The 20,204-nt window shown below is 39.1% G+C and overlaps 1 protein-coding gene across 1 annotated transcript; it reads left to right on the top strand.

Moving 5' to 3' along the window:
- The first annotated feature begins 517 nt into the window (after positions 1–517).
- On the top strand, positions 518–10,671 carry Tnfsf18 (TNF superfamily member 18). The gene is made up of 3 exons (XM_075987457.1): positions 518–667; positions 7,214–7,247; positions 9,765–10,671. The coding sequence occupies exons 1-3, from the start codon at positions 518–520 to the stop codon at positions 10,115–10,117; spliced, it is 537 nt and encodes a 178-aa protein (XP_075843572.1). The 3' UTR covers positions 10,118–10,671.
- Positions 10,672–20,204: the final 9,533 nt, after the last annotated feature.

The following is a 20,204-nucleotide window of genomic DNA, read 5'->3' on the forward strand; positions in this document are numbered from 1 at the left end:
AATGGTGTATATATATAAAGCAGTACATATGTAAAGTGTGCAATGTGGTGACTTCATGGGAACTCCATTGTTCAAACCGTGCATCCCTGCTCTCTAACTCTCTGTCCCATCCAGTCATTATAGCTGCAGTATGATAAAACTTAGCTTTAAGTTTTATTTATTCTTATAAGTTTTTTTTTCTTCTTCATTGGGAATAATTTTGGAGTATCTTCCAGCAGCTGAGGCTGGCTGTGCATGCACACAGTACTTCCTCTTGCTTTAGGAAAGACTTTTTTTTTACTTCTGAACTTGCCTCATAGTGGCTTTTTTTTCCCTCCCGTGTTTCTGTTGGCTCTAAGCCTCCCCATTCCTTTTGTAGTTTTGGCCTGCTGCCACGATGACTGTCAGTGCTCAGCAGTGTTCCAAAGGAAAACTCCACCTCCCACACCCACGGCCTAATTACTATAAAACATGACATCGCATCGTTCATCCATCACTTGTGCATATCTGCTTTCCAGAGCTCTCAGCCCGTCACAGAATGAGTTCTAGCCTCATGGAGGAAATGCCTTTGAGCCCGCCAAGTCCTCGAGGGGCACAGAGGTTCAGGAAGCCATGGCTTTTATGCATGGTTCCTCTGCTGGTGCTGCTTTTCTATACCACGGGTGCACTGATCTTTACTTCACTCAAGGTAAGGTGGTAAAGGAACCTACAGGTGCTAATTATAGTATATAAAGGTTGTTTAATTGTTAGTCTGATTATTATCGTTGCCATTCAGCATTGCTGAAGATAGTGGGAAGGAAGAGATCTGAGGGTACAGCGTAAAAAATTCCAGTCTTGTAAGGACTTGACCCCTGAAACTCATCTGAATGTCTTGAGACAAAGGGCACCAGAGGACACAGAGTGCCCACTGTGGGCTTGAGCTGCATGGGACTACATGTTTAAACTGAGTCTTTAAAAGGTGTCTGTGGGGGTCCTTCTCCCTCCCTGGAACTCCGCTAGTCTCATATTCAGTCATCACCTGAAGCATGATGCTCTTCTTCATGCGATTCCAAACAAGCAGTGGTCTCAATGGGGTAGGGATACAAAATGATAGTGGAAGACAGAATGAAATCACAGGAAGCAAGAGCATGTGGAAGAGGGAAATGGTGCTGAGCTAGAAGAGAGAAAATCTGGATTCCAGTTACAGGTGAATCTCACTAAAACCAACTGCACGCATGTGAGAAAGTTGTTTCGTTGTTCTGATTCTAGTATTTTAGGTCTACAACATGGTGTTGGGAGACTGGATCTGTTTACTTAATGCCCTGCTAGCTATAATTACATTGGTCAATAATTTACCTAAGTGTAGGGTACTATGTGTACCTGTAGTTTAGGAAGTCTAAAGCAAGGACGATGACTTTGGACTGGAGTGACCTGGGAAGGCTTCATGGAGGAAAGAAGAGAACATGTCTGTTTGGGAAGCCCCTGATGGTTATCAGGAATTTCCCAGTGAATTACAGTCTAAATTGTGGATCTAGATGGGATCTGTACTGGGAATGTATATATATATATATATATATATATATATATATATATATATATATATATATATATTAGGTTCTTTCTAGAAGTTTGCTTTCTGTTCCATGACAGCCAGGGCTACACAGAGAAACTGTGTCTTGAAAAACTACAAAAGAAAAAAGAAAGCGTTTGACCAGAAGAAATAAAATAAAACTTTATATAATTCAGGAGTTAGCCCGTTACTTTAAAAGACTCTAAACCTAGGGCAGAATAAAGTGATGTATAGCTGTGTAAGGAAGGGTTGGAGCTAAGCCCAGGAGCATTTGTCTAAGGAGACCAACCAGTGATGGTTTTAAAGGTGTGGTTCTACACTGGCAAGACTTTGAGGAAAGGCACAGGAGGAAATAGTGCACTGTAGAGCCAAGGTTAGTTAGAACGCTCTGGTGAAAAGCGTACATAGGAACCCGTTATTCTGTACTCTGTAACTGTGTAAGTGGATGAGAGGCAGAGAGAGTTCTAATCCCAGCCCTACACTTCCAAAGAAGGAACCAAGAAGAGAGCTTCTAAAGCAATGAATGTTGAGCCACAGGGAAAGGACTATCAGCCTCTCAAGTGTGGAAAGTTTTGAAAAGGAGGAAGAATGAGAATAGCATTGATTTCACATTGCTTTTTCTTCCTGTAAACCCCCTCAAGTCTTATTAGTCAGGTGGTTCTGAAGTGCACTGTGTCTCGGTGTCAAAGAGCCCCGCGATAATGCATGGGGAGGAAGACTTTTGTTCCGAGTGACACCTTTCTCCACAAGCAAACTGTTAATTCATGGTGTTTTGAGCTTTGATTTCAGATTATCCCCTCAAGAGAACACACCCCTTTCAATGAAGGGTTCCCCCTCTAAAAATACCTGTGAGGATATTTCAAACTTAGGGAAGTAAAAAAGGTTTTGGAGTCTATTTTCCTGCCAGAATGCCAGGCAGCCTAGTTACTATGGAAAAACCACTGGGCTTTAGTAGTAGCTTGAGAATTACACTTTTCTTATTAGCTACAAAAAAAAAAATTATTGAGCAGAGAAATCTGCGTGGATGACAGATGATAGTAACTTCCACCTTTGCATAGGTAGGAACTCAGAACGGTTTTATATTTTTATTCACTCCAATTTTCTCATGCAAATCTCCATTTATAAAAAATCCCTTCAGATAGTAATCTTTTTTAGCTTGGTTCCTTTCAGATCAGCAGAAATTTTCTTGGGAGAATTTTTTTTCTCTCCCTCTCTCTCTTATAGAAGACATTAGTTAATAGACTATGCTCTGAGCTCAAGGAGTTTGGCCAAGTTCTCTGTGAAAGCAGTTCAGCGCAGTTCCCTCTGAAGAATCCAGTGATTCAGGAAAGTCCCTTTCTTCAGTGAAATGAAGGATGGATAGGCTTCCAGAAGGGAAACTGGAATTTGTACAACTGTACTTGCAAACAAATAGAGGAGGGTTTGTTTCCGGACAGAGGAGGTTAGGATTAGTCTGAAGTCTATTTTGGCCAGTTTGAGACAAACCAAGTAATCTAGGATTAAACCAAAGTGAGGTTAGAAGACCAACTGACTCTTCTAAATGAAAGCAAGCAAAACTAAAAGTAAACCGAAAGGCTTGTGTGTAACTCTCTATAATATCACCAGAATTATAAATAGAAACGGCCTCTATGAGTGGTAGGCTGAGTGTTTTGAATGAGACAGTTTGGTTCTGGATCCCAACCTCTTATCAGCCATGTGACCTTGGGCTGGTTACTTCACCACGGAGTCCTCATTTCCTCCTCTGCAAAAGGAACACGCTAATTCTTCTAGAGCTGCCTCAAGGAATAATGAGGCAGGGAAGTGCCTGACGTGCCTGACTCACAGTAGACTCTAGATATGTTGTAGTGATTAATATTCACACCATTGTTAGTTAGAAGGTCACAATGAATACAGACTCGCAAGGCCAGTTAAAGCGTGCGTGGTTTGTCTGACCTTATCCCTTTCTCAGTCAGAAGACCACAGTTTTCAACCAAACTGAAGATTTTCCACTTCGATTTTCACTTATGGCAATAGCTAAAGATGAGCCGAGTGGCGTTTTGTAATTCTAAATAGATATTAAAGAAGTTTGCAGTTGACTTTCTGGATGTTTGTCGGTCAGTTAATTTGTCTATGAATTTAAGTTTTCTGTGTATTCTTACACATGGTAACAGCTGGGACACAATCCACAACGTTTATATTTAGGTGCCTGTTTAATTGCATCATATAAGCAATAGTGTCTCTCTAGTTAGATTACAAACATCTTGAGAGGCAGAAATTATACATTAAATTTGTCTCTCTTACAACATTAGTATAATATTGGGAATATAGGTACTTAAGCTGTTTGTTTAATTCTTCATTATAACCAGTATCATGATCAAAATAACTGATATTTACTGAGTATATCCATATAGAATGTCTGGAGAAGCCCTTCCCAAGAGTCAGCACAGTTATGTAGAACAACAGTTCAGTGAACTCTGCTATTATCCTTGGTTATTGGATGAGGAAATGAGTTTTTGGAGTCCCTGCTGTAAGTCTATCAGTCGTTCTAAATTGAATTTGGACATCTCGTCTAAGAAAAACCAAAATAGGATGAAATAATTGCAAGAGTAAAACTGATCTCAGGAAATCCAATTACTTATGGTTTTTAGATTTATGGTTTCCATAATTTTCTATTGTATCTCCTTATCAATAAAATACTTTTATTATAATTTCCAGCAGATGTGTGCCAAATAGTATCTCATATCTGAGTACAATACCATGAACACAAAACATATACACAAGATGGAAAGTCACTGTTCTAAAGGTTTAGCACAGATTTTCCAGTCTAAATCTACCTGTTTTAGCTAAGATGTTAAGTTTTCTATAATATATTCACACATGATACAGATATAACAAAATAACTGAAATACTGTTTTTTGTGATTATGGGGTTCAAACTCAGTATCTCTACCTCTTAGTCACATTCAAAGCCCCAGTAATTTGATATTTTCTTTATTTTCTTAATTTTAGTTTTACATTTTATAATATAGGAACTCAAGGTTTTATTCCAGTTTAACTTGATTTGTGATTTTGACTATAACAATTGAAAATTACTTCACAAGGAAACATAGATAAAAATTTACCAGAGCATCTTTGTATATTCTTAATTGCTAAGACACTTAATTATCACTATCATTGGATGGGGCTGCTCTTTAGAATTAAAATAATATTTCATTTCATCCACGTCTTTTCTTTTTCTCATTACACAACTAAGCTCCAAAGTCTTTAATTACATCTCGTTCCTTACACAAATTGGCTCACTTGCTTCTTTCTCTCATCACTACAATCCCATGTCAAAACCTGGCTATCAAAGGACTCCAGCAATAACTAAACCCAGCAGTACTGGGTCTCCGAGAAAAACACAAGGCCTTTTGAACATTCTTTCTTTATATGCTCATGGCCACCAGCTTTAAGTGGGGTTTCCTTGTTGCCGTGGAAATGGTGTGTACTTCCCCAGTCCATTCTTTCTCCTTCAGAGACTACCTTGCACCCTTGGCTCCCCTCTGAACTTTCAGGAACCATTTCCCACCCTCTCTCGGTAGGAGAGAGGAAAGACCATGTCTGCCAGTTGCCTGCATTTGTGTCCATACATTCTGTGTTTCCTTCATCTGCATGGATGCATTATCCACGTCCCTGCCAGAGCCACCACCTCCGAACTCATTCTTGCATGTCTCACCTGCTCAGAGCATCGCTGAAGTTCTCGCCTGCCTCATTCGATTGGAATAGTCCCATCGAATGGCGACAAGCATACTTGTCATCTCCTTCATATCAAACAAACAAAGACCGAACCCAAAACAAAGGAACAACAACAACAAAAGCCTCTATGACTTCTCACCCTTATCCAGGGCCCACTCACTTTTGCTAGCCTCCCATGTAGCAAATTTCCCAATTGCTCATCTCATCTTAAATTTATCCTGGTGAGACTTGTGCTCTTATCACATCATACAAACTATTACACAACTATTCTGTCAGGAATTCTTGTAGAAACCATGTTTTTAACTCCACCAGTCAAGTCTCTGCCCTCTTCTTTTCTGATCTATCAGTGACTTTTGACACCAACTGCTTAGTCTCCTCTCTAGAAGACTTTCTTCTCTTGGTTCACAAACATTACACACATCCATTCTTTTCAGACTCACTGATCTTCCTAGAGAGTTCCTCCTCATTGTCTGACCTTTGAATACCAAAGGGTTCCAGTACTCATCTCTGTTACACTCGTGGACTTGATGTTCACATAGAATGTCAGGTCTGAAAGCAGAGTCTCAGCATTGCATACCTAACCGCCTACTTGATATCTCAGAAGCACCACAAATCAACTCATCCCAAAACTCATGATTGGGCCTCTCTTACTTTATTTCTCTTAGTCATGCTCATCCTGCCAATTAACTTACTTTTCCCAATGACTGCAGTCCCAAATCTTGGCATTACCTTTCTTTCTTCCTATTGTCTCACACCAGTATTCCTGTCAAGAACACCAGCTACTTCTTGCTTTCTTTGAAATATAGCCTAGCTTGACCTAAAACCCATGGTCCTCCTGTTTTAGTCTCCTAAGTGCTGTTATATCTGGCATGGATCACTATACCAGACCAGCTGGCGCGTTCCCTCTTTGCCAGCACCTTGGTCAGAGGCAGTGCGTTCCTGTTTTCATGAGCTTCGGTCCGTGCTTAATTGTTTTCAGTGCTTTTACCTTTCATCTTCTTTAGTTTTTTTTTTTTTTAGCACAATAGCTGTATAGATTCTTCAAAAGGAACATATATCTCTTTCCATATGTAAAAAAAAAAAAAGTCTTTTGAGCACTTTGCTCCAAGGAAACGTATGAATTTTGAGTACCAAAAACTTTGATAGTTTATACCTTATTTTACTCTCAAGCATTTGACAACATTTAAGTGATTGCATTTGTAAACTAGTCATAACTAATGTCATCTTTCAGCATGTATGCTGTGATGTGTGGTAGACATTTGAAACAGTTGTATCTGATTCTCAGTTATTGCATATGGCATGTGGATTTCTAAACATTAATATTTCTAAAGTCAATTTATTGTTATTTTAAGTAAAGAGAAACATAAGCAGAGGTTTCATTATCTTCTTCCCATATGTACCAGATAATGTTGGGAAACCTAGGGATATAGAGACTGCTGTTTGTAGTACACTAGAGGGAAAGAACACAGCTCCAATTCTTGCCTTGTGGGTCAAAGTTAGATGAACAGAATGAAACGCCAAATGAATGACCCCAAAGTGAATGAAAGATCCCCAAATAGATCTGCTATCTTTCTTCTCATTGTCAAATCTATCATTCAATGATATCATTTTTAAAACTAAAATAATATTGCCCACCACTCTATTCATGTGGTTTTGTCTCCTTATACAGCTGAATTTCAGTGTGTCTATTTACACCTCTTCCCTTGTATCCCCATAGCTTACTTGTTCACTTGCTTCTTCCTGTCTCTTCTAAACACTAATATCAAAGCTACCGTAAGTCAAATGTAGAGGACAGAACCAGTCATCTGTAAAGGAAGCAAAGAAATGTGACAAGTCTCTATGTGTGGTGGGTTTTTTTAATTTTTTTGCTTTGGATAGTAGTTTGCTGCAGAATCTTTAAGTGCTAAATAATTCATCCAAGCAAGTGGCAACTGTGCCATCATCCTGACCAGTTCTTCTTTTCCTTCTACAGGCAATTGTCAAAGAGCCCTGTATGGTTAAGTTCGGTGAGTAACCCACCTTTCATTTTTCTTAGTTTCTGATGCAAGAAGGCATCTGCCAGTGCCTTCAAAAAACCTGTACAACTTTTTGTTCACTTTCCTTTATTTTTTAAAATTACAATCACTCATTCTATACTAGGCCATCAGCCTAGTGAGAGCCGAGGCTTCCAGAGCTGAGCTAGATTTGACAAGCCCACATTTGGTGACATGTGGATATGCATACAGTAGTCAGCTTTTGGTTTGGTAGTCCGTTAAAGATTCCTACCACCTTTCCTCAAAGTCCTTCTCATATTTCACAGATTTTTCCTTTCTAATAGGGTGTATGGGAAACATTACTGCTGTGAGTAAGTACACAGAAGAGGAACAGGCACTTCCTCTTTGCTTCTGAGTCACTTTCCTTAACAGTCACCTGATAGCCGCTCAGAAAATGTATGAAAAACAGTGTTGCTGAGTGTTTTACTTTCATTTCTGTTGCCCCGATAAAGTACCGCAACAAAAAGCAAGCGTCGGAGAAAAAGGATTTGTCTTAGCTCATAAGTGCAGACTATAGTCCGCCATGGCGGGGGAATGGTGGCAGCAGGAGCTTAGAGCATCCTGTCACACTCACAGTCAAGCAGGGAGAAACGAAATGTATGCTTGCCTGCCCGCTCGCTTTCTTATGCTCAGTTCCATTTCTCTACCTTCTTACAGTTCCGAACATCTTGCCTAGGAGATGGTGCCAACTGTAGCGGGCTGAATTTTCTCACATCTTTCAATTTAATTAAGACAGTCCCTTATAGACCAACTCAGTGTGAACACTTAGATTCTCTTCCTGGGTGTCCCTAGGCTGTGTCAAGCTGACAGAAAAGCTAGCATCGCCTTGAGGCTCAGGATATTCCTTAGGATATACTCAAAACATCAAGTGTATACATTTTTTGATTGTCCGTATGGGCAAACAAACACATTTACATTTGAGAGTAGATGATTTCTATAATTCAGTTTTTCACTCGTCTATCTTTTGCTCCAGTTTTCAAAATACCTTGGCTTTCAGAGCTTGGGGCATTCTTTGAGTGTGTCCACAATTCTGTGCTTTGTTTTGCCAGTGAAAGGAATAGAATAATGTTAGAAATTTCTCCTTGTTGTGATAAAAATGATGCTAAGATGCTCTTTAAAAAAAATTCCATAATTGAATTAAATAGGAAAAAAAGCTATACTTGTTCCAAGAAATCTGTCTCTTGCGTGCCAATGAGGAGAAATGCAGAGTTCGCTGGGGATGCTGCGAGTCTTTGCTTTTTTCTCTAGTCATCAGTCCTTCATCCTCCTCCAGCATCTTCCTCCGAGTCTTCTACTAGCTATTTCTGTATGAAAGGGAATTTAAGCCAGTGTTACTTCTTCTAGGGCTTTGCCTTCTATATCTAAAGTTATTGAGTATTAGAGAAAAGAACTTTGAACCAGTAAAAGCATCTCTTGGGGCCTTGAAGTTACATAGTTGTACATTCCCTAAGATTAGGGAAATATGTAAGTGTAGTACATAGGAAAAAAAAGACTAAATTGGACACATTATCCCGTGTGGCAGTATTAGACTAGGGGTAGTTATATTTAATTAGAGAAATTTATTTCTAGTTACAAAGCCATCAATATACCAGTAGATATTTGGAAGTGAGCTAGATAATGATATGTGGAATTGAAAGTGATATGAAGAAATATATTTCAGACACAAAGCATCAAATTTAGAAACAGATCTGTCAACCAGTTTAGAGATATTTACGGATGCTGAGGGGGAGGACCACTTGAACTCATCAATTTGAGCCCAGATAGGCAATATATCAGGACTCCCATATCAAACAAACAAACAAACAAGCAAACAACAACAACAACAACAACAACAACAACATAAAACCTGAACTCATCTATTTGAGCCCAGATTGGGCAATACAGCAGGACTCCCGTGTCAAAATAAAAAAGTTTTTAGAGTTCACATTATTCTAGAAACTCACGGTGATGGGAATATAGTAATTGGAAAAATAGAGAATGCTTATTATCAAAGAAGTCGTATTTAAGTGGATGTAAGACAATAGAAAATGGTCAAATTAATTTATAATAAGCTTCCTCCTAATACTTTCTATGAAGAAAATTAAAGCAGTATAGAACAAGGGAGTCATAGGAGAGCAATGTTGCATGTAGACTGATTAGGGAATGTGTCATTGGTAAACCACCACTGAGTAAATACTGTTCATATAAGAAAGACATGGAGATGCATGAATTATGAGCAGTCCTTATTCTAGTCTTGCTGTGTGGTTCCTCTCTCCTCTCCCTCCCTTGTTCATTCCTATTACCTGGGAAGAGGTACAGATCCATGAGGATCTGCAACTTCTCTGAAACAGAGAAATGGTTGATTCTCACAATCTATTTAAAATAGGGTCTGAAAAAAACTAGCATAGTCCAGGTAAATTAGTATGTAGGTAGTAAAGAATATACTGCGACCAGGTAGAGGATGAAGTAATAATGATTTCTTTTTTTCCCTTCATTTTCAATTTCTTATAGAACTATCATCTTCAAAGTGGCAAATGACATCTCCTGAACCTCTTTGTGTCAATATGACATCTGTCGGGAAGCTGGGGATACTTCAGGATGGCGAGTATTTAATCTATGGACAAGTGACTCCTTTTGCTAAGAAAGACATAAAAAACTCTGCTGAATTTATAGTAGAGATAATTAAAGATGGAAATGTCTTACAGTCTGCAACAAATGACTTTCAAATTCTAACTATAGGAGGGATTTATGAACTGCATGCCGGAGATAGCATATACTTGAGGTTCAACTCTGATGACCATGTTCAGAAAGATAATACATACTGGGGGGTTGTTTTAATGCCAGATCTCTCATTCAGCTCCTAGAGATTTAGTTTGGTCTCATCACCTTCCTCAGTGTACCCAGAGAGGCTGTTCAGCGGATTGGAGGGGTTGCCTGTTTGAATGCACACAGTTTGTAGCACCTTACACATCAACACAAACATAACCTCTTGGCATCATAAGACTTTAACTCTCATATCTGTCTGAGGAAGATTCAGTGAGTGGGCCAAATCCCTGACGTTAGATCTGGAAATAGAGTTTCATAATCCATGATAAAATGAGTATTTCAAAGCATATCTCTCTAACTCTTGAATCTCTGGGTGCAAAATGAGGTGCTATTTCCATGGGAATCTTACTTGGTTTTCACAAAGGGTGTTTTGCAGCAGCCTGGCCTTCTTCTCATCATAATTTCCTTGAGCTGTTTACCTTAATCCCTTCATACTCTCACCTTCTGAGAGCCTCCTAATGAAAAGCTGTCAGATTGGTGGGGTGGCCACGATATGCCAAGAGCACTCCTTTTACACGTGATATTTTTAGAGGACGGAGAACACTTTGAAAGCCATTGGGACAGAAGTGGCGATGGCATGGAATGAAATTGATCTGGGGAATTTTTCTTGATTTCGTCATCCTCAGGATGCAGGTTCATCCTGAACTTTCACGTAAGCCTTTATTGCTTTTGTGTGTATGTGTGTTTACACACTGCAAATAGGAAAACGAGTTTGCACTAGCAGTCATTATGTTTAGCCCAAGAAATTGGTGTTTCTCTAGTGTATTGTGTAATGATTCCAAATTTTTAGTTGGTGTTCCCTAATTGGCAAATACATTGGTTTTCCTATACTACACAACTCTATGATGTTAATGGAGTAGATATTTTTAGAAAAAAATTGAACAATGTTAACATGGACAGATGGATCATGAGACTCTCACCTCAACTCAAAACTCACAATGAATTGAGTGGGGTCTTGCCATTCACATAGTCCCCGATTTGAAACTGGTATTTTCTACTGTCTCATTATACATCTCTAAAATGGAATAAATTCAGCTTTCAAATGGATGCATCGCCTTTACCCCAAGGTGGCCAGAATGAAGCGACGAGAGCCTTTCTTTACCAGCAGACATTTTCCTCTTCTTGCCTGGAGCAAGAAAAGCCAGGACCCTGTTGGAAGAGTATGCTGAGGTATCAAAGTAATGAAGAACACTCATTTTCAAATTTTGGATTCTGCTAAATTTAACCAGCTTGTGAGTTCTTGTTGAAAAGTATTTTAAACCAATTTATAATATTTATGGGTATTTGTGGAAAACTGTATTATAATTATGTTTTATATAGGGCTAATTTAAAAATATCTTTATTGTATGTAACAAGAATACTTATTGTAGGCTAAGCTATTTCTTATTTTTTTATGAATACTTGCTGTGCTGAATTGCTATAGAGTACAAAGACACTTGTGTCTGCATATCTTCTCAGGAAACTAAAATTATGTCATATGTATTTATAGAAACCTGTTAGTGTTGACATTTGATGTGTTGCAAGCAGCCCTGTGCTGGCATGGGCTGACACTACTTCATAAAAACTGATTGTTTAATTCCTTTGAATTGTGCAGTTTGGGAACTTTTATGCCATGGAGGTTGACAAACACTATAAATGGAAGCATTTCTTTTGGAAAACTGGTTTACTAGGACACCATTCTTTGTAAAAAGGTGTGCATGTGTGTTGTGTGTGTGTTTGTGTATGTGTGTGTTGTATGTGATAGTGTAGGTGTGTGCGTGTATGTGTTGTGGGAGAGCCTGTTCATATGAGTATGTACTTGTGGGTGGCATACTGAGTGTCTTCCTTAGCTGCTCTCCACCTTAGTCTTTGAGACAAGGTCTCTCACTGAACCTGGAGCTCATTTATTTGGCTTGGCTGGACCACCATTTGGCTCTAGGGATCTGCCTATTGCTGCTTTACCTTACCACCCACAGGTCTTCGGTTACAGATGTGTACCACCATGTCTGACTAGTACACATGGTCTGGGGATCTGAACTCCAGTCCTTATGCTTACATAGCAGGCGTGTTATCAATGGAGCTATTTCTTTGAAACTTAATGATGTCATTCTGCCCCAGCCTCATTCTTAGGGCAATCAAGGCAGACAAAATGATACAATGATACTGTCACACTCCCAGCAAAGGTCCAAAAGCATTGTGATTCTTTTAGAAACCAGAAGAGGTTTCCATACTTCAGACAGAGGGATAGCTACCAACACACAGCATCTGAATTTCTCCCAATGTTATCATTTCAGCCTTTGCTTCCAATGTATACTCAGTTCCTTTTCTGTATTTTAAGGCTATAATAAAGTGTGTATTTTTAACTGTACTGCAATTGATTTGTCCTTTGGTTATTGGCAAGTTAGTGATTTAAAGAGCACAAAATTGCATCAGAGAAATCCTTGCTCATACAGACACATCTTGGCAAGAAGTGTCAGGACTTGCAAGAGTGAGAGTTGGGTGCAGTTAGTGTTGGCCTCGACTGCCTCTATTCCTGATGAGTCAGGCAGTTCCGCTTTCTGACTTCTACCTTTCTCAACTACTCCACCCTGCCAAGGATCACCCATTTGAGACTCAGCTCACACTAATAGCCCTTTGCCTTCCACTTTCCCTCATCCAGGCTGTAGGTAGTGTTACAAGACTGCAGATGAGCATCTGGTTCTACGATAGTAGTTAGTACAAAAGTGATGCAAGCCCACAAACTATTCTAACAAAGCAAATCCCTTAGATGAGGTGTATCTGTAGATCTTGGAGAGGAAATGTTTGCCTTTTTGTTCTATCCCTATCAGACAGTTTCACTGAGGGGAGGAATTTTTGCTTATTAGTTAGGAGAAGCAGAAATATGACCAGTAAGTCATCAGTTTGAAGATTCCCTTCAAGTAGGAACAGACACACTCCTTGATCTGACAGGATGCAGATACATATTACAGCATTACCCTCAATCTCATTGGTTGTAACCCTCTTGTGAGCCTCACGTTTGTTCATAGTACACAGGCTTTGCCCCAGGAAGCAGAGAGTGTGCAGTTTCACCTCAGTGCAAAAAGATCTTCTCTTCTAACTAGCGCTTGGTCTTTGTCTTCCTAATAGGTTTCCTGGGTGGGGTTAAATTATAGCCCACAGTCACCACGGTTACCTTTCTTTGGTGGGGGAAGGCACTTTTTTTTTTGCATATCACAATTTCAAGAAATTCATTTCAAAGCTTTCTAGGAAGTACCCTAAGTCTTCTTACTAGGCTTGTATTCAGAAAGTTCTGTTGCTCCCTTTCCTTTCTGTAAAAGTAGGGAGCAGTGTCTTGTAGTATAACCTAGACAGCTGGGATGCTGCCACTGATCTCTGGACAGGCACTGGGAGAGTTTCTTTGTAATTCCTGTATGTTGGAGAAGGAAGGGATTCTCTTGATGTCTTTCTAGCATTTCGGTACCAGGCCATGTTATATCAGTAAAAGTTAACTTCCTAAGTCCTACTTTAGTGTTTGGCTTTACTATTCTGTGTTTAAAGGTCATATAGAAGACTCAGAATAAGAGATTTTCAAAGCTCTAAACTATCATCATGGAATCAATCAAACAAAAGCTAAATTAAAAGTCAGAGAGAAATTCAAAGTATCGATCAATAAAGTTAGATGCAATAGAACGCTATTAAAAACAAACAGAAAACATCACCTTTAATTTCTTGACAGTTAAAGAAAATTAGAGAAGCATTCTCATCTGTGTTTTAAATATATTGTTTTACTAGCAGAAATTATTTTCTTTCTAGAGTGGACATTGAGCACATGGTACCACATCTACACTGAATGTCCTAGGTATCAAGATACAGAGGTCCTTCATTCATTCCATTTAAACCTATTGGTTTCTGACACCACCAAGCAACTATATGGAATTCAAAACGGTTGAGTCCAAGACCCAGAAATATTGAGGAGCCTTGTTCTGTCTATAAAAATACACCAGAAAGTTTTGTCATATGCCCCTAAAACCCAAAAACTAATAATTTGGTGGACAAGAAATGTAAGGTTAAAGCAACTTCCTCATGTTTTGGGTACCACATCAGTACAGAAATCTTCAGCTTCAGGGTTCAGGATGATTGCTCCCATTTTGCCTTTTTACAGGGGACACTGTAGAGATAGTATGTCTCTCTCTCTCTCTCTCTCTCTCTCTCTCTCTCTCTCTCTCTCTCTCTCTCTCTCTCTCTCGGCCTGAAGAACCATTTTCATTCAGATGCATCAGTTCCAGAGAACTGGGCTGGCTTAGTTTCCTGGGAGTAAAAGACAGAGAGTTTTGCAATCTTCTCTCATTATCTTTGTGTTGTGCTACTTGGCTGACTGGCTGCTCTTTGAAAGGAAGCTGATAATCAAGTCCAGGATTTAGCAGTGCCTGTCTCAGAGTTCTTATTATCTGTGTAGTGAACCAGTAAGTGGCTTATAACTCTGACTCCTAGTGCTAAAACAGCATTTCTGTGCACCCTGGACAATTGAGGCCCTCAGCCCCCTTTCCTCACCATCTCCCATCCCATCCCTATTATTCTCAAATAGTCTCCTCTCTTGTCAACGAATATTGGCCTAAGGAACATAGTTAATGCAGTTAAGGACAGGAAACTTGTAGGCTCTCTTGTACTAAAGGGAAGTGAACATCCAAAATAACAAAATCAGAAATGAAAAGGGTGATGTAACAACAGACACCGAGGAAATCCAGAGAATCATTAGGTGATACTACAAAAACCTGTACTCCACAAAATTGGAAAATATAAAAGAAATGGACAATTTTTTGGATAGCTACCACATACCAAAATTAAATCAAAATTAGAAGAACAATTTAAATAGACCTATAATTTGCAAGAAAATAGAAGCAGTCATCAAAAGCCTTTCAACCAAAAATCCCAGAGCTGGATGGTTTCAGTGCAAATTTCTACCAAAACTTCAAAGAAGAACTAACACCTATATTCCTCAAAATATTCCACATAATAGAAACAGAAGGAACATTGCCAAACTCTTTTTATGAGGCTACAGTTACCCTGATACTGAAACCACACAAAGACGCAACTAAGAAAGAGAATTACAGACCAATCTTACTCATGAACATAAATGCAAAAATACTCAATAAAATACTGGCAAACTGAATCCAAGAACACATAAAAAAAATCATCCACCATGATCAAGTTGGCTTTATCCCAGAGATACAGGGATGGTTCAACATATGGAGATCTGTCAATGTAATTCACCAAATAAATAAACTAAAAGAAAAAACCATATGATCATATCATTAGATGCTGAAAAAGCACTTGACAAATTCAATGCCTCCTCATGATAAAGGTCTTGGAGAGATCAGGGATACAAGGAACATATCTAAACATAATAAAAGCAATAAACAGCAGGCTGACAGCCAACATCAAATTAAATGGAGAGAAACTCAAAGTGATTCCACTAAAATCAGGAATAAGACAAGGCTGTCCACTCTCACCATATCTATTCAATATAGTTTTTGAAGTTCTGGATAGAGCAATAACACAGCAAAAGGAGATCAAGGGTATCCAAATTCAAAAGGAAGAAGTTAAACTTTCACTATTTGCAGATGATATGATAGTAAATGACCCAAAAGACTATACTAGGGAACTCCAACAGTTGATAAATACCTTCAGTAATGTGGCAGGATACAAGATCAACTCAAAAAAACCAGTAGCCTTCTTAACACAAATCATAAAGAAGCTGAGAAAGAAATCAGAGAAACATCATCCTTCTTAATAGCCACAAATATCATAAAATATCTTGGGGTAACACTATCCAAAGAAGTGAAATACCTGATCCACAAGAACTTTGAGTCTTTGATGAAAGAAATGGAAGAAGATACCAGAAAATGGAAAGATCTCCCATGCTCTTGGATAGATAGGTTCAACATAATAAAAATGGAAATCCTACCAAAAGCAATCTATAGATTCAATGCAATCCCCATCAAAATCCCAACACAATTTTTCACAGAACTTGAAAGATCAATACTCAATTTCAAATAGAAAAACAAAAAACCTAGGATAGCCAAAACAATCCTGTACAATAAAGGAACTTCCAGAGGCATCACAATCTCTGGCATCAAGCTCTATTATAGAGCTACAATAATGAAAATAGCTTGATATTGGCATAAAAACAGACAGGTTGATTAATGGAATCGAATCAAAGACCCAGATATTAATTCACACACCTATGAACACCTGAATTTTGACAAAGAAGCTAAAATTATACAATGGAAAAAAGAAAACATCTTCAACAAAAAGTGATGGAATAACTGGATGTCAACATGTACAAGAATGCATATAGATCCATATCTATCACCATACACAAAACTCAAGGCCAAATGGATTAAGGATCTCAATATAAATCCGACCACACTGAACCTGATAGAGGAGAAAGTGGGAAGTAGCCTTCAATGCATGGTCACAGGAGGCCACTTCCCAAATATAACACCAGTAGCACAGACACTGAGAGAAACAACTAATAAATGGGACCTCCTAAAGCTGAGAAGCTTCTGTAAAGCAAAGGACACAGTCAATAAGACAAAAAGGCAGCCTACTGAATGGGAAAAGATCTTCACCAGCCCCACATCAGACAGAGGACTGCTTTCCAAAATATGTAAAGAATTCAAGAAACTAGACAACAAAATACCAAATAATCCAATTAAAAAATGGGGTGCAGAAATAAACAGAAAATTCTCAACAGAAGAATCTCAAATGACTGAAAGACAATTAAACAAAGTTCAACATCCTTAGCCATCAGAGAAATGCAAATTAAAACGACTCTGAGATACCATGTTACACCAGTCAGAATGGCTAAGATCAAAAGCACCAATGATAGCTTCTGCTGGACAGGATGTGGAATAAGTTTGCATTCCCACCAACAACTCCTCCATTGTTGGTGGGAATGCAACTTGTATAACCACTCTGGAAATCAGTATGGAGGATTTTCAGAAAATTGGGGATAATCCTACCTCAAGATCCAGCAATACCACTCTTGGGCATGTACCCAAAAGATGCTCAATCATATTACAAGGACATTTGTTCAGCTATGTTCATAGAAGCATTATTTATAATAGCCAGAATCTGGAAACAACCTAGATGCCCCTCAACTGAAGAATGGATAAAGAAAATGTGGTCCATTTACACAATGGAGTACTATTCAGCCATAAGAAAACAATGACATCTTGAAATTTGCATGCAAATGAATGGAACTAAAAAAAAAAAACCATCCTGAGTGAGGTAAGCCAGACCCAGCAAGATGAATATGGTATGTACTTACTCATAAGTGGATACTAGCTGTAAAGCAATGGATAAAGAGCCTATGGTTCATGATCCTAGAGGAGCCAAGTAACAAGGTGAACCCTAAGAAAAACATACAGAGAGCCATCTGAAAGTGGAAATAGATAAGATCGCCTGATAAACTTGGAAGCATGGAGGTCAGGGGAGAAGGGGAAGCAGAAGAGGGAAGAAGGGGAGGTGGGAAGAAAACTTGAAGGAAAGGGATAGATGAGATGGAGGAAGGACAGAGATGAGAGCAAGGAAAGAGATATTTTGATTGAGGGAGCCATTATGGGGCTAGCAAGAAACCTGGCACTAGAGAAATTTCCAGGAATCCACAAGGATGACCCCAGCTAAGACCCTAAGCAATTGAGAAAAGGGTGCCTGAACTGGCCTTGCCCTGTAGTCAGATTGATAAATATTTTAAATGTCACCATAGAACCTTTATCCAACAACTGATAGAAACAGAGGCAGAGATTCACAGTGGAACACTGAACTAAACCCCCAAAGTCCAGTTGAAGAATGAAAGGAATGAGAATAAGAGCAAAGAGGCCAAGACCTGAATGAGTACATCCACAGTTTGCCTGAGCTAATGGGAGTTCACCAACTCCAGCTGGACAGGGAAAACACCAGCATAGGACCAAACTAGACCCACTGACTGTGGGTGACAGTTGTATGGCTGGGGCAGACTGTGAGGCCACTGGCAGTGACACCAGGATTTATCCCTACTGCATGTACTGGCTTTTGGGGAACCTATTCTCTTTGAATGGATACCTTGTTCAGGCTAGATATAGTAGGGAGGGCCTTGGACCTTCCCCAAAGCAATGTGCCTTACCCTCTCTGAGGAGAGGATGGGGGGTGGGGTGGGATGATAGGTGGAGGTATGGGAGGAGCGGAGGGAGTAGAAACTGGGATTGGTATGTAAAATGAAAAAAGATAGTTGGTTTTCTTTTTTAAATAAAATTAGATAAAATAAATTATAAAAAGGATAATTAATCTAAAATCTCTCACTTAAAATACAGAAACTGACACACAGTGATGTTAAATGCAATGCAAGAATAGGAATCTGGATCACCATATCTTAACCCCATTCTTCTACCGGATCATCAAAAACAATGTGTTATAGAAATTAAAGGACTATACCAAGGAAATATCAAATTTTAGGTAATTGGTAAAAGTAGATGTTTGAATTTTATGTAATAAAAAGCAAGAGTTGGTCTCCAGGCAGAGCGTGAGAGGTATGTTCCCATGGCCTAGGAAGGGCATGTGTGGAAATACCAGGCAAAACCCGACACTAGCCGGCAAGGAGGGCAAATCCCAGGAACGATTGTTGCTTTGCTTTTGAGAAACTTAGTTCTACATTCTTAAAGCCTGATTTTGCCTGTTTTATGCAGAAGGTAGATGGGACAGGCAGAGCATGACGACTCAAGAGGCCACTAAGATTTTCTCGGTGAAGAATGGTCTTTAGTGTCAGGAGCAATGGAGAGGTGGGCAGCTCTGCTTCAGACACAGCAGAAACCAAACCAAACCAAACCAAACCAAACCAAACCAAACTGTGGACCTCAAGCAATAAGCAGGTCAAGATGATGCTCTGATTTATCACAAAAATGGTTTCTAGGCAGTTTGGATGCTCATTTTACTAGAACTGGATGGAGGTGGGGGTTCCTTGGACTTTCCACAGGGCAGGGAACCCTGATTGCTCGTCAGGCTGAGGAGGGAGGGGGACTTGATTGGGGAAGGGGGAGGGAAATGGGAGAAGGTGGCGGGGAAGAGACAGAAATCTTTAATAAATAAATAAATTAAAAAAAAAGAAAAAAATGGTTTCATTTGGATAGTGTTGTTTTGATGATAAATGGATAGAATCATTTTAATTAAAATAATTCTTGAAGTCGTCGTGACAATTCTGATAACATAAGAAGTTGTTTCCTAAAATTATTATAATATTAAAAAAGAGCACAATTCAAAGTCAGTTCAGATATCTTTCCCCAGGGATCCTTTTGCCTTTCATAATCACTTAATCAGAATTAGTGAATCTGTTTTTACGTGACTATAATGCTGAATATTTATTCATATTTTACTAAAGAGTTGTAAAGAGTTCATTTTTCTTAATCTGTTATAATATCTGTTAGTATTCTGGCATCTGTACTGGCCAGCAATTGGGGTCCTGACAGGATTCATCCTCAGCTGTAGCCGCTAAGAGTACCTCCTGTGCACATACGCTGGGTTCTCTTTTAAAAGGTGGGCTTTGCCCACCTCCCATCTATTTCTCTCTCTCTTCCTCTCTCACTTTTCCTTTCTTTCTCCCTCTCTCATTCCCTTCCACCACTCTTATACCCAGGGACCCATCTCTGCTCCCCTTTCTGCCCTCTTCTCTGTCCCTTCTCTCTCCTTTTCCAATAAACCTCCTGTGTGAGCCTTGTTGAATGGCATGATTTCTCTTTGCAGTGTTTTTAAATAAATTACAACAATATCCTCTAGAATATATACATACTTTGACTCTACACTCCAGAGAGTATAGTTCCTATATATGCATAGCACCAAAGCGCCTGGTGTACACATTTCCCATTTTACAGGGATTCCAGTTATTGATTATATTTCCTTGTGCTATACTGACAAAATTCCTTTCTTGTGGTGATAAAACTTGTGCTCCAACAGAAAATGTGTGTGGGGTCTGGCATGACTTGCTATTAATGAGCTTGTTCTGGTCTCAATATATTCCCACTTCCTATTACACGTCAAGTTTCTTTCAAGCACTCTGTTTTGAAATCTTGTTGTGTCTGAGACCAATTATTTTTGTTTGTAGCACAAATGATTATAAAATGGATCATATTTTGA

The sequence above is a fragment of the Microtus pennsylvanicus genome, chromosome 10 (assembly GCF_037038515.1).
Source record: "Microtus pennsylvanicus isolate mMicPen1 chromosome 10, mMicPen1.hap1, whole genome shotgun sequence".
In the NCBI taxonomy this organism is placed as follows: domain Eukaryota; kingdom Metazoa; phylum Chordata; class Mammalia; order Rodentia; family Cricetidae; genus Microtus; species Microtus pennsylvanicus.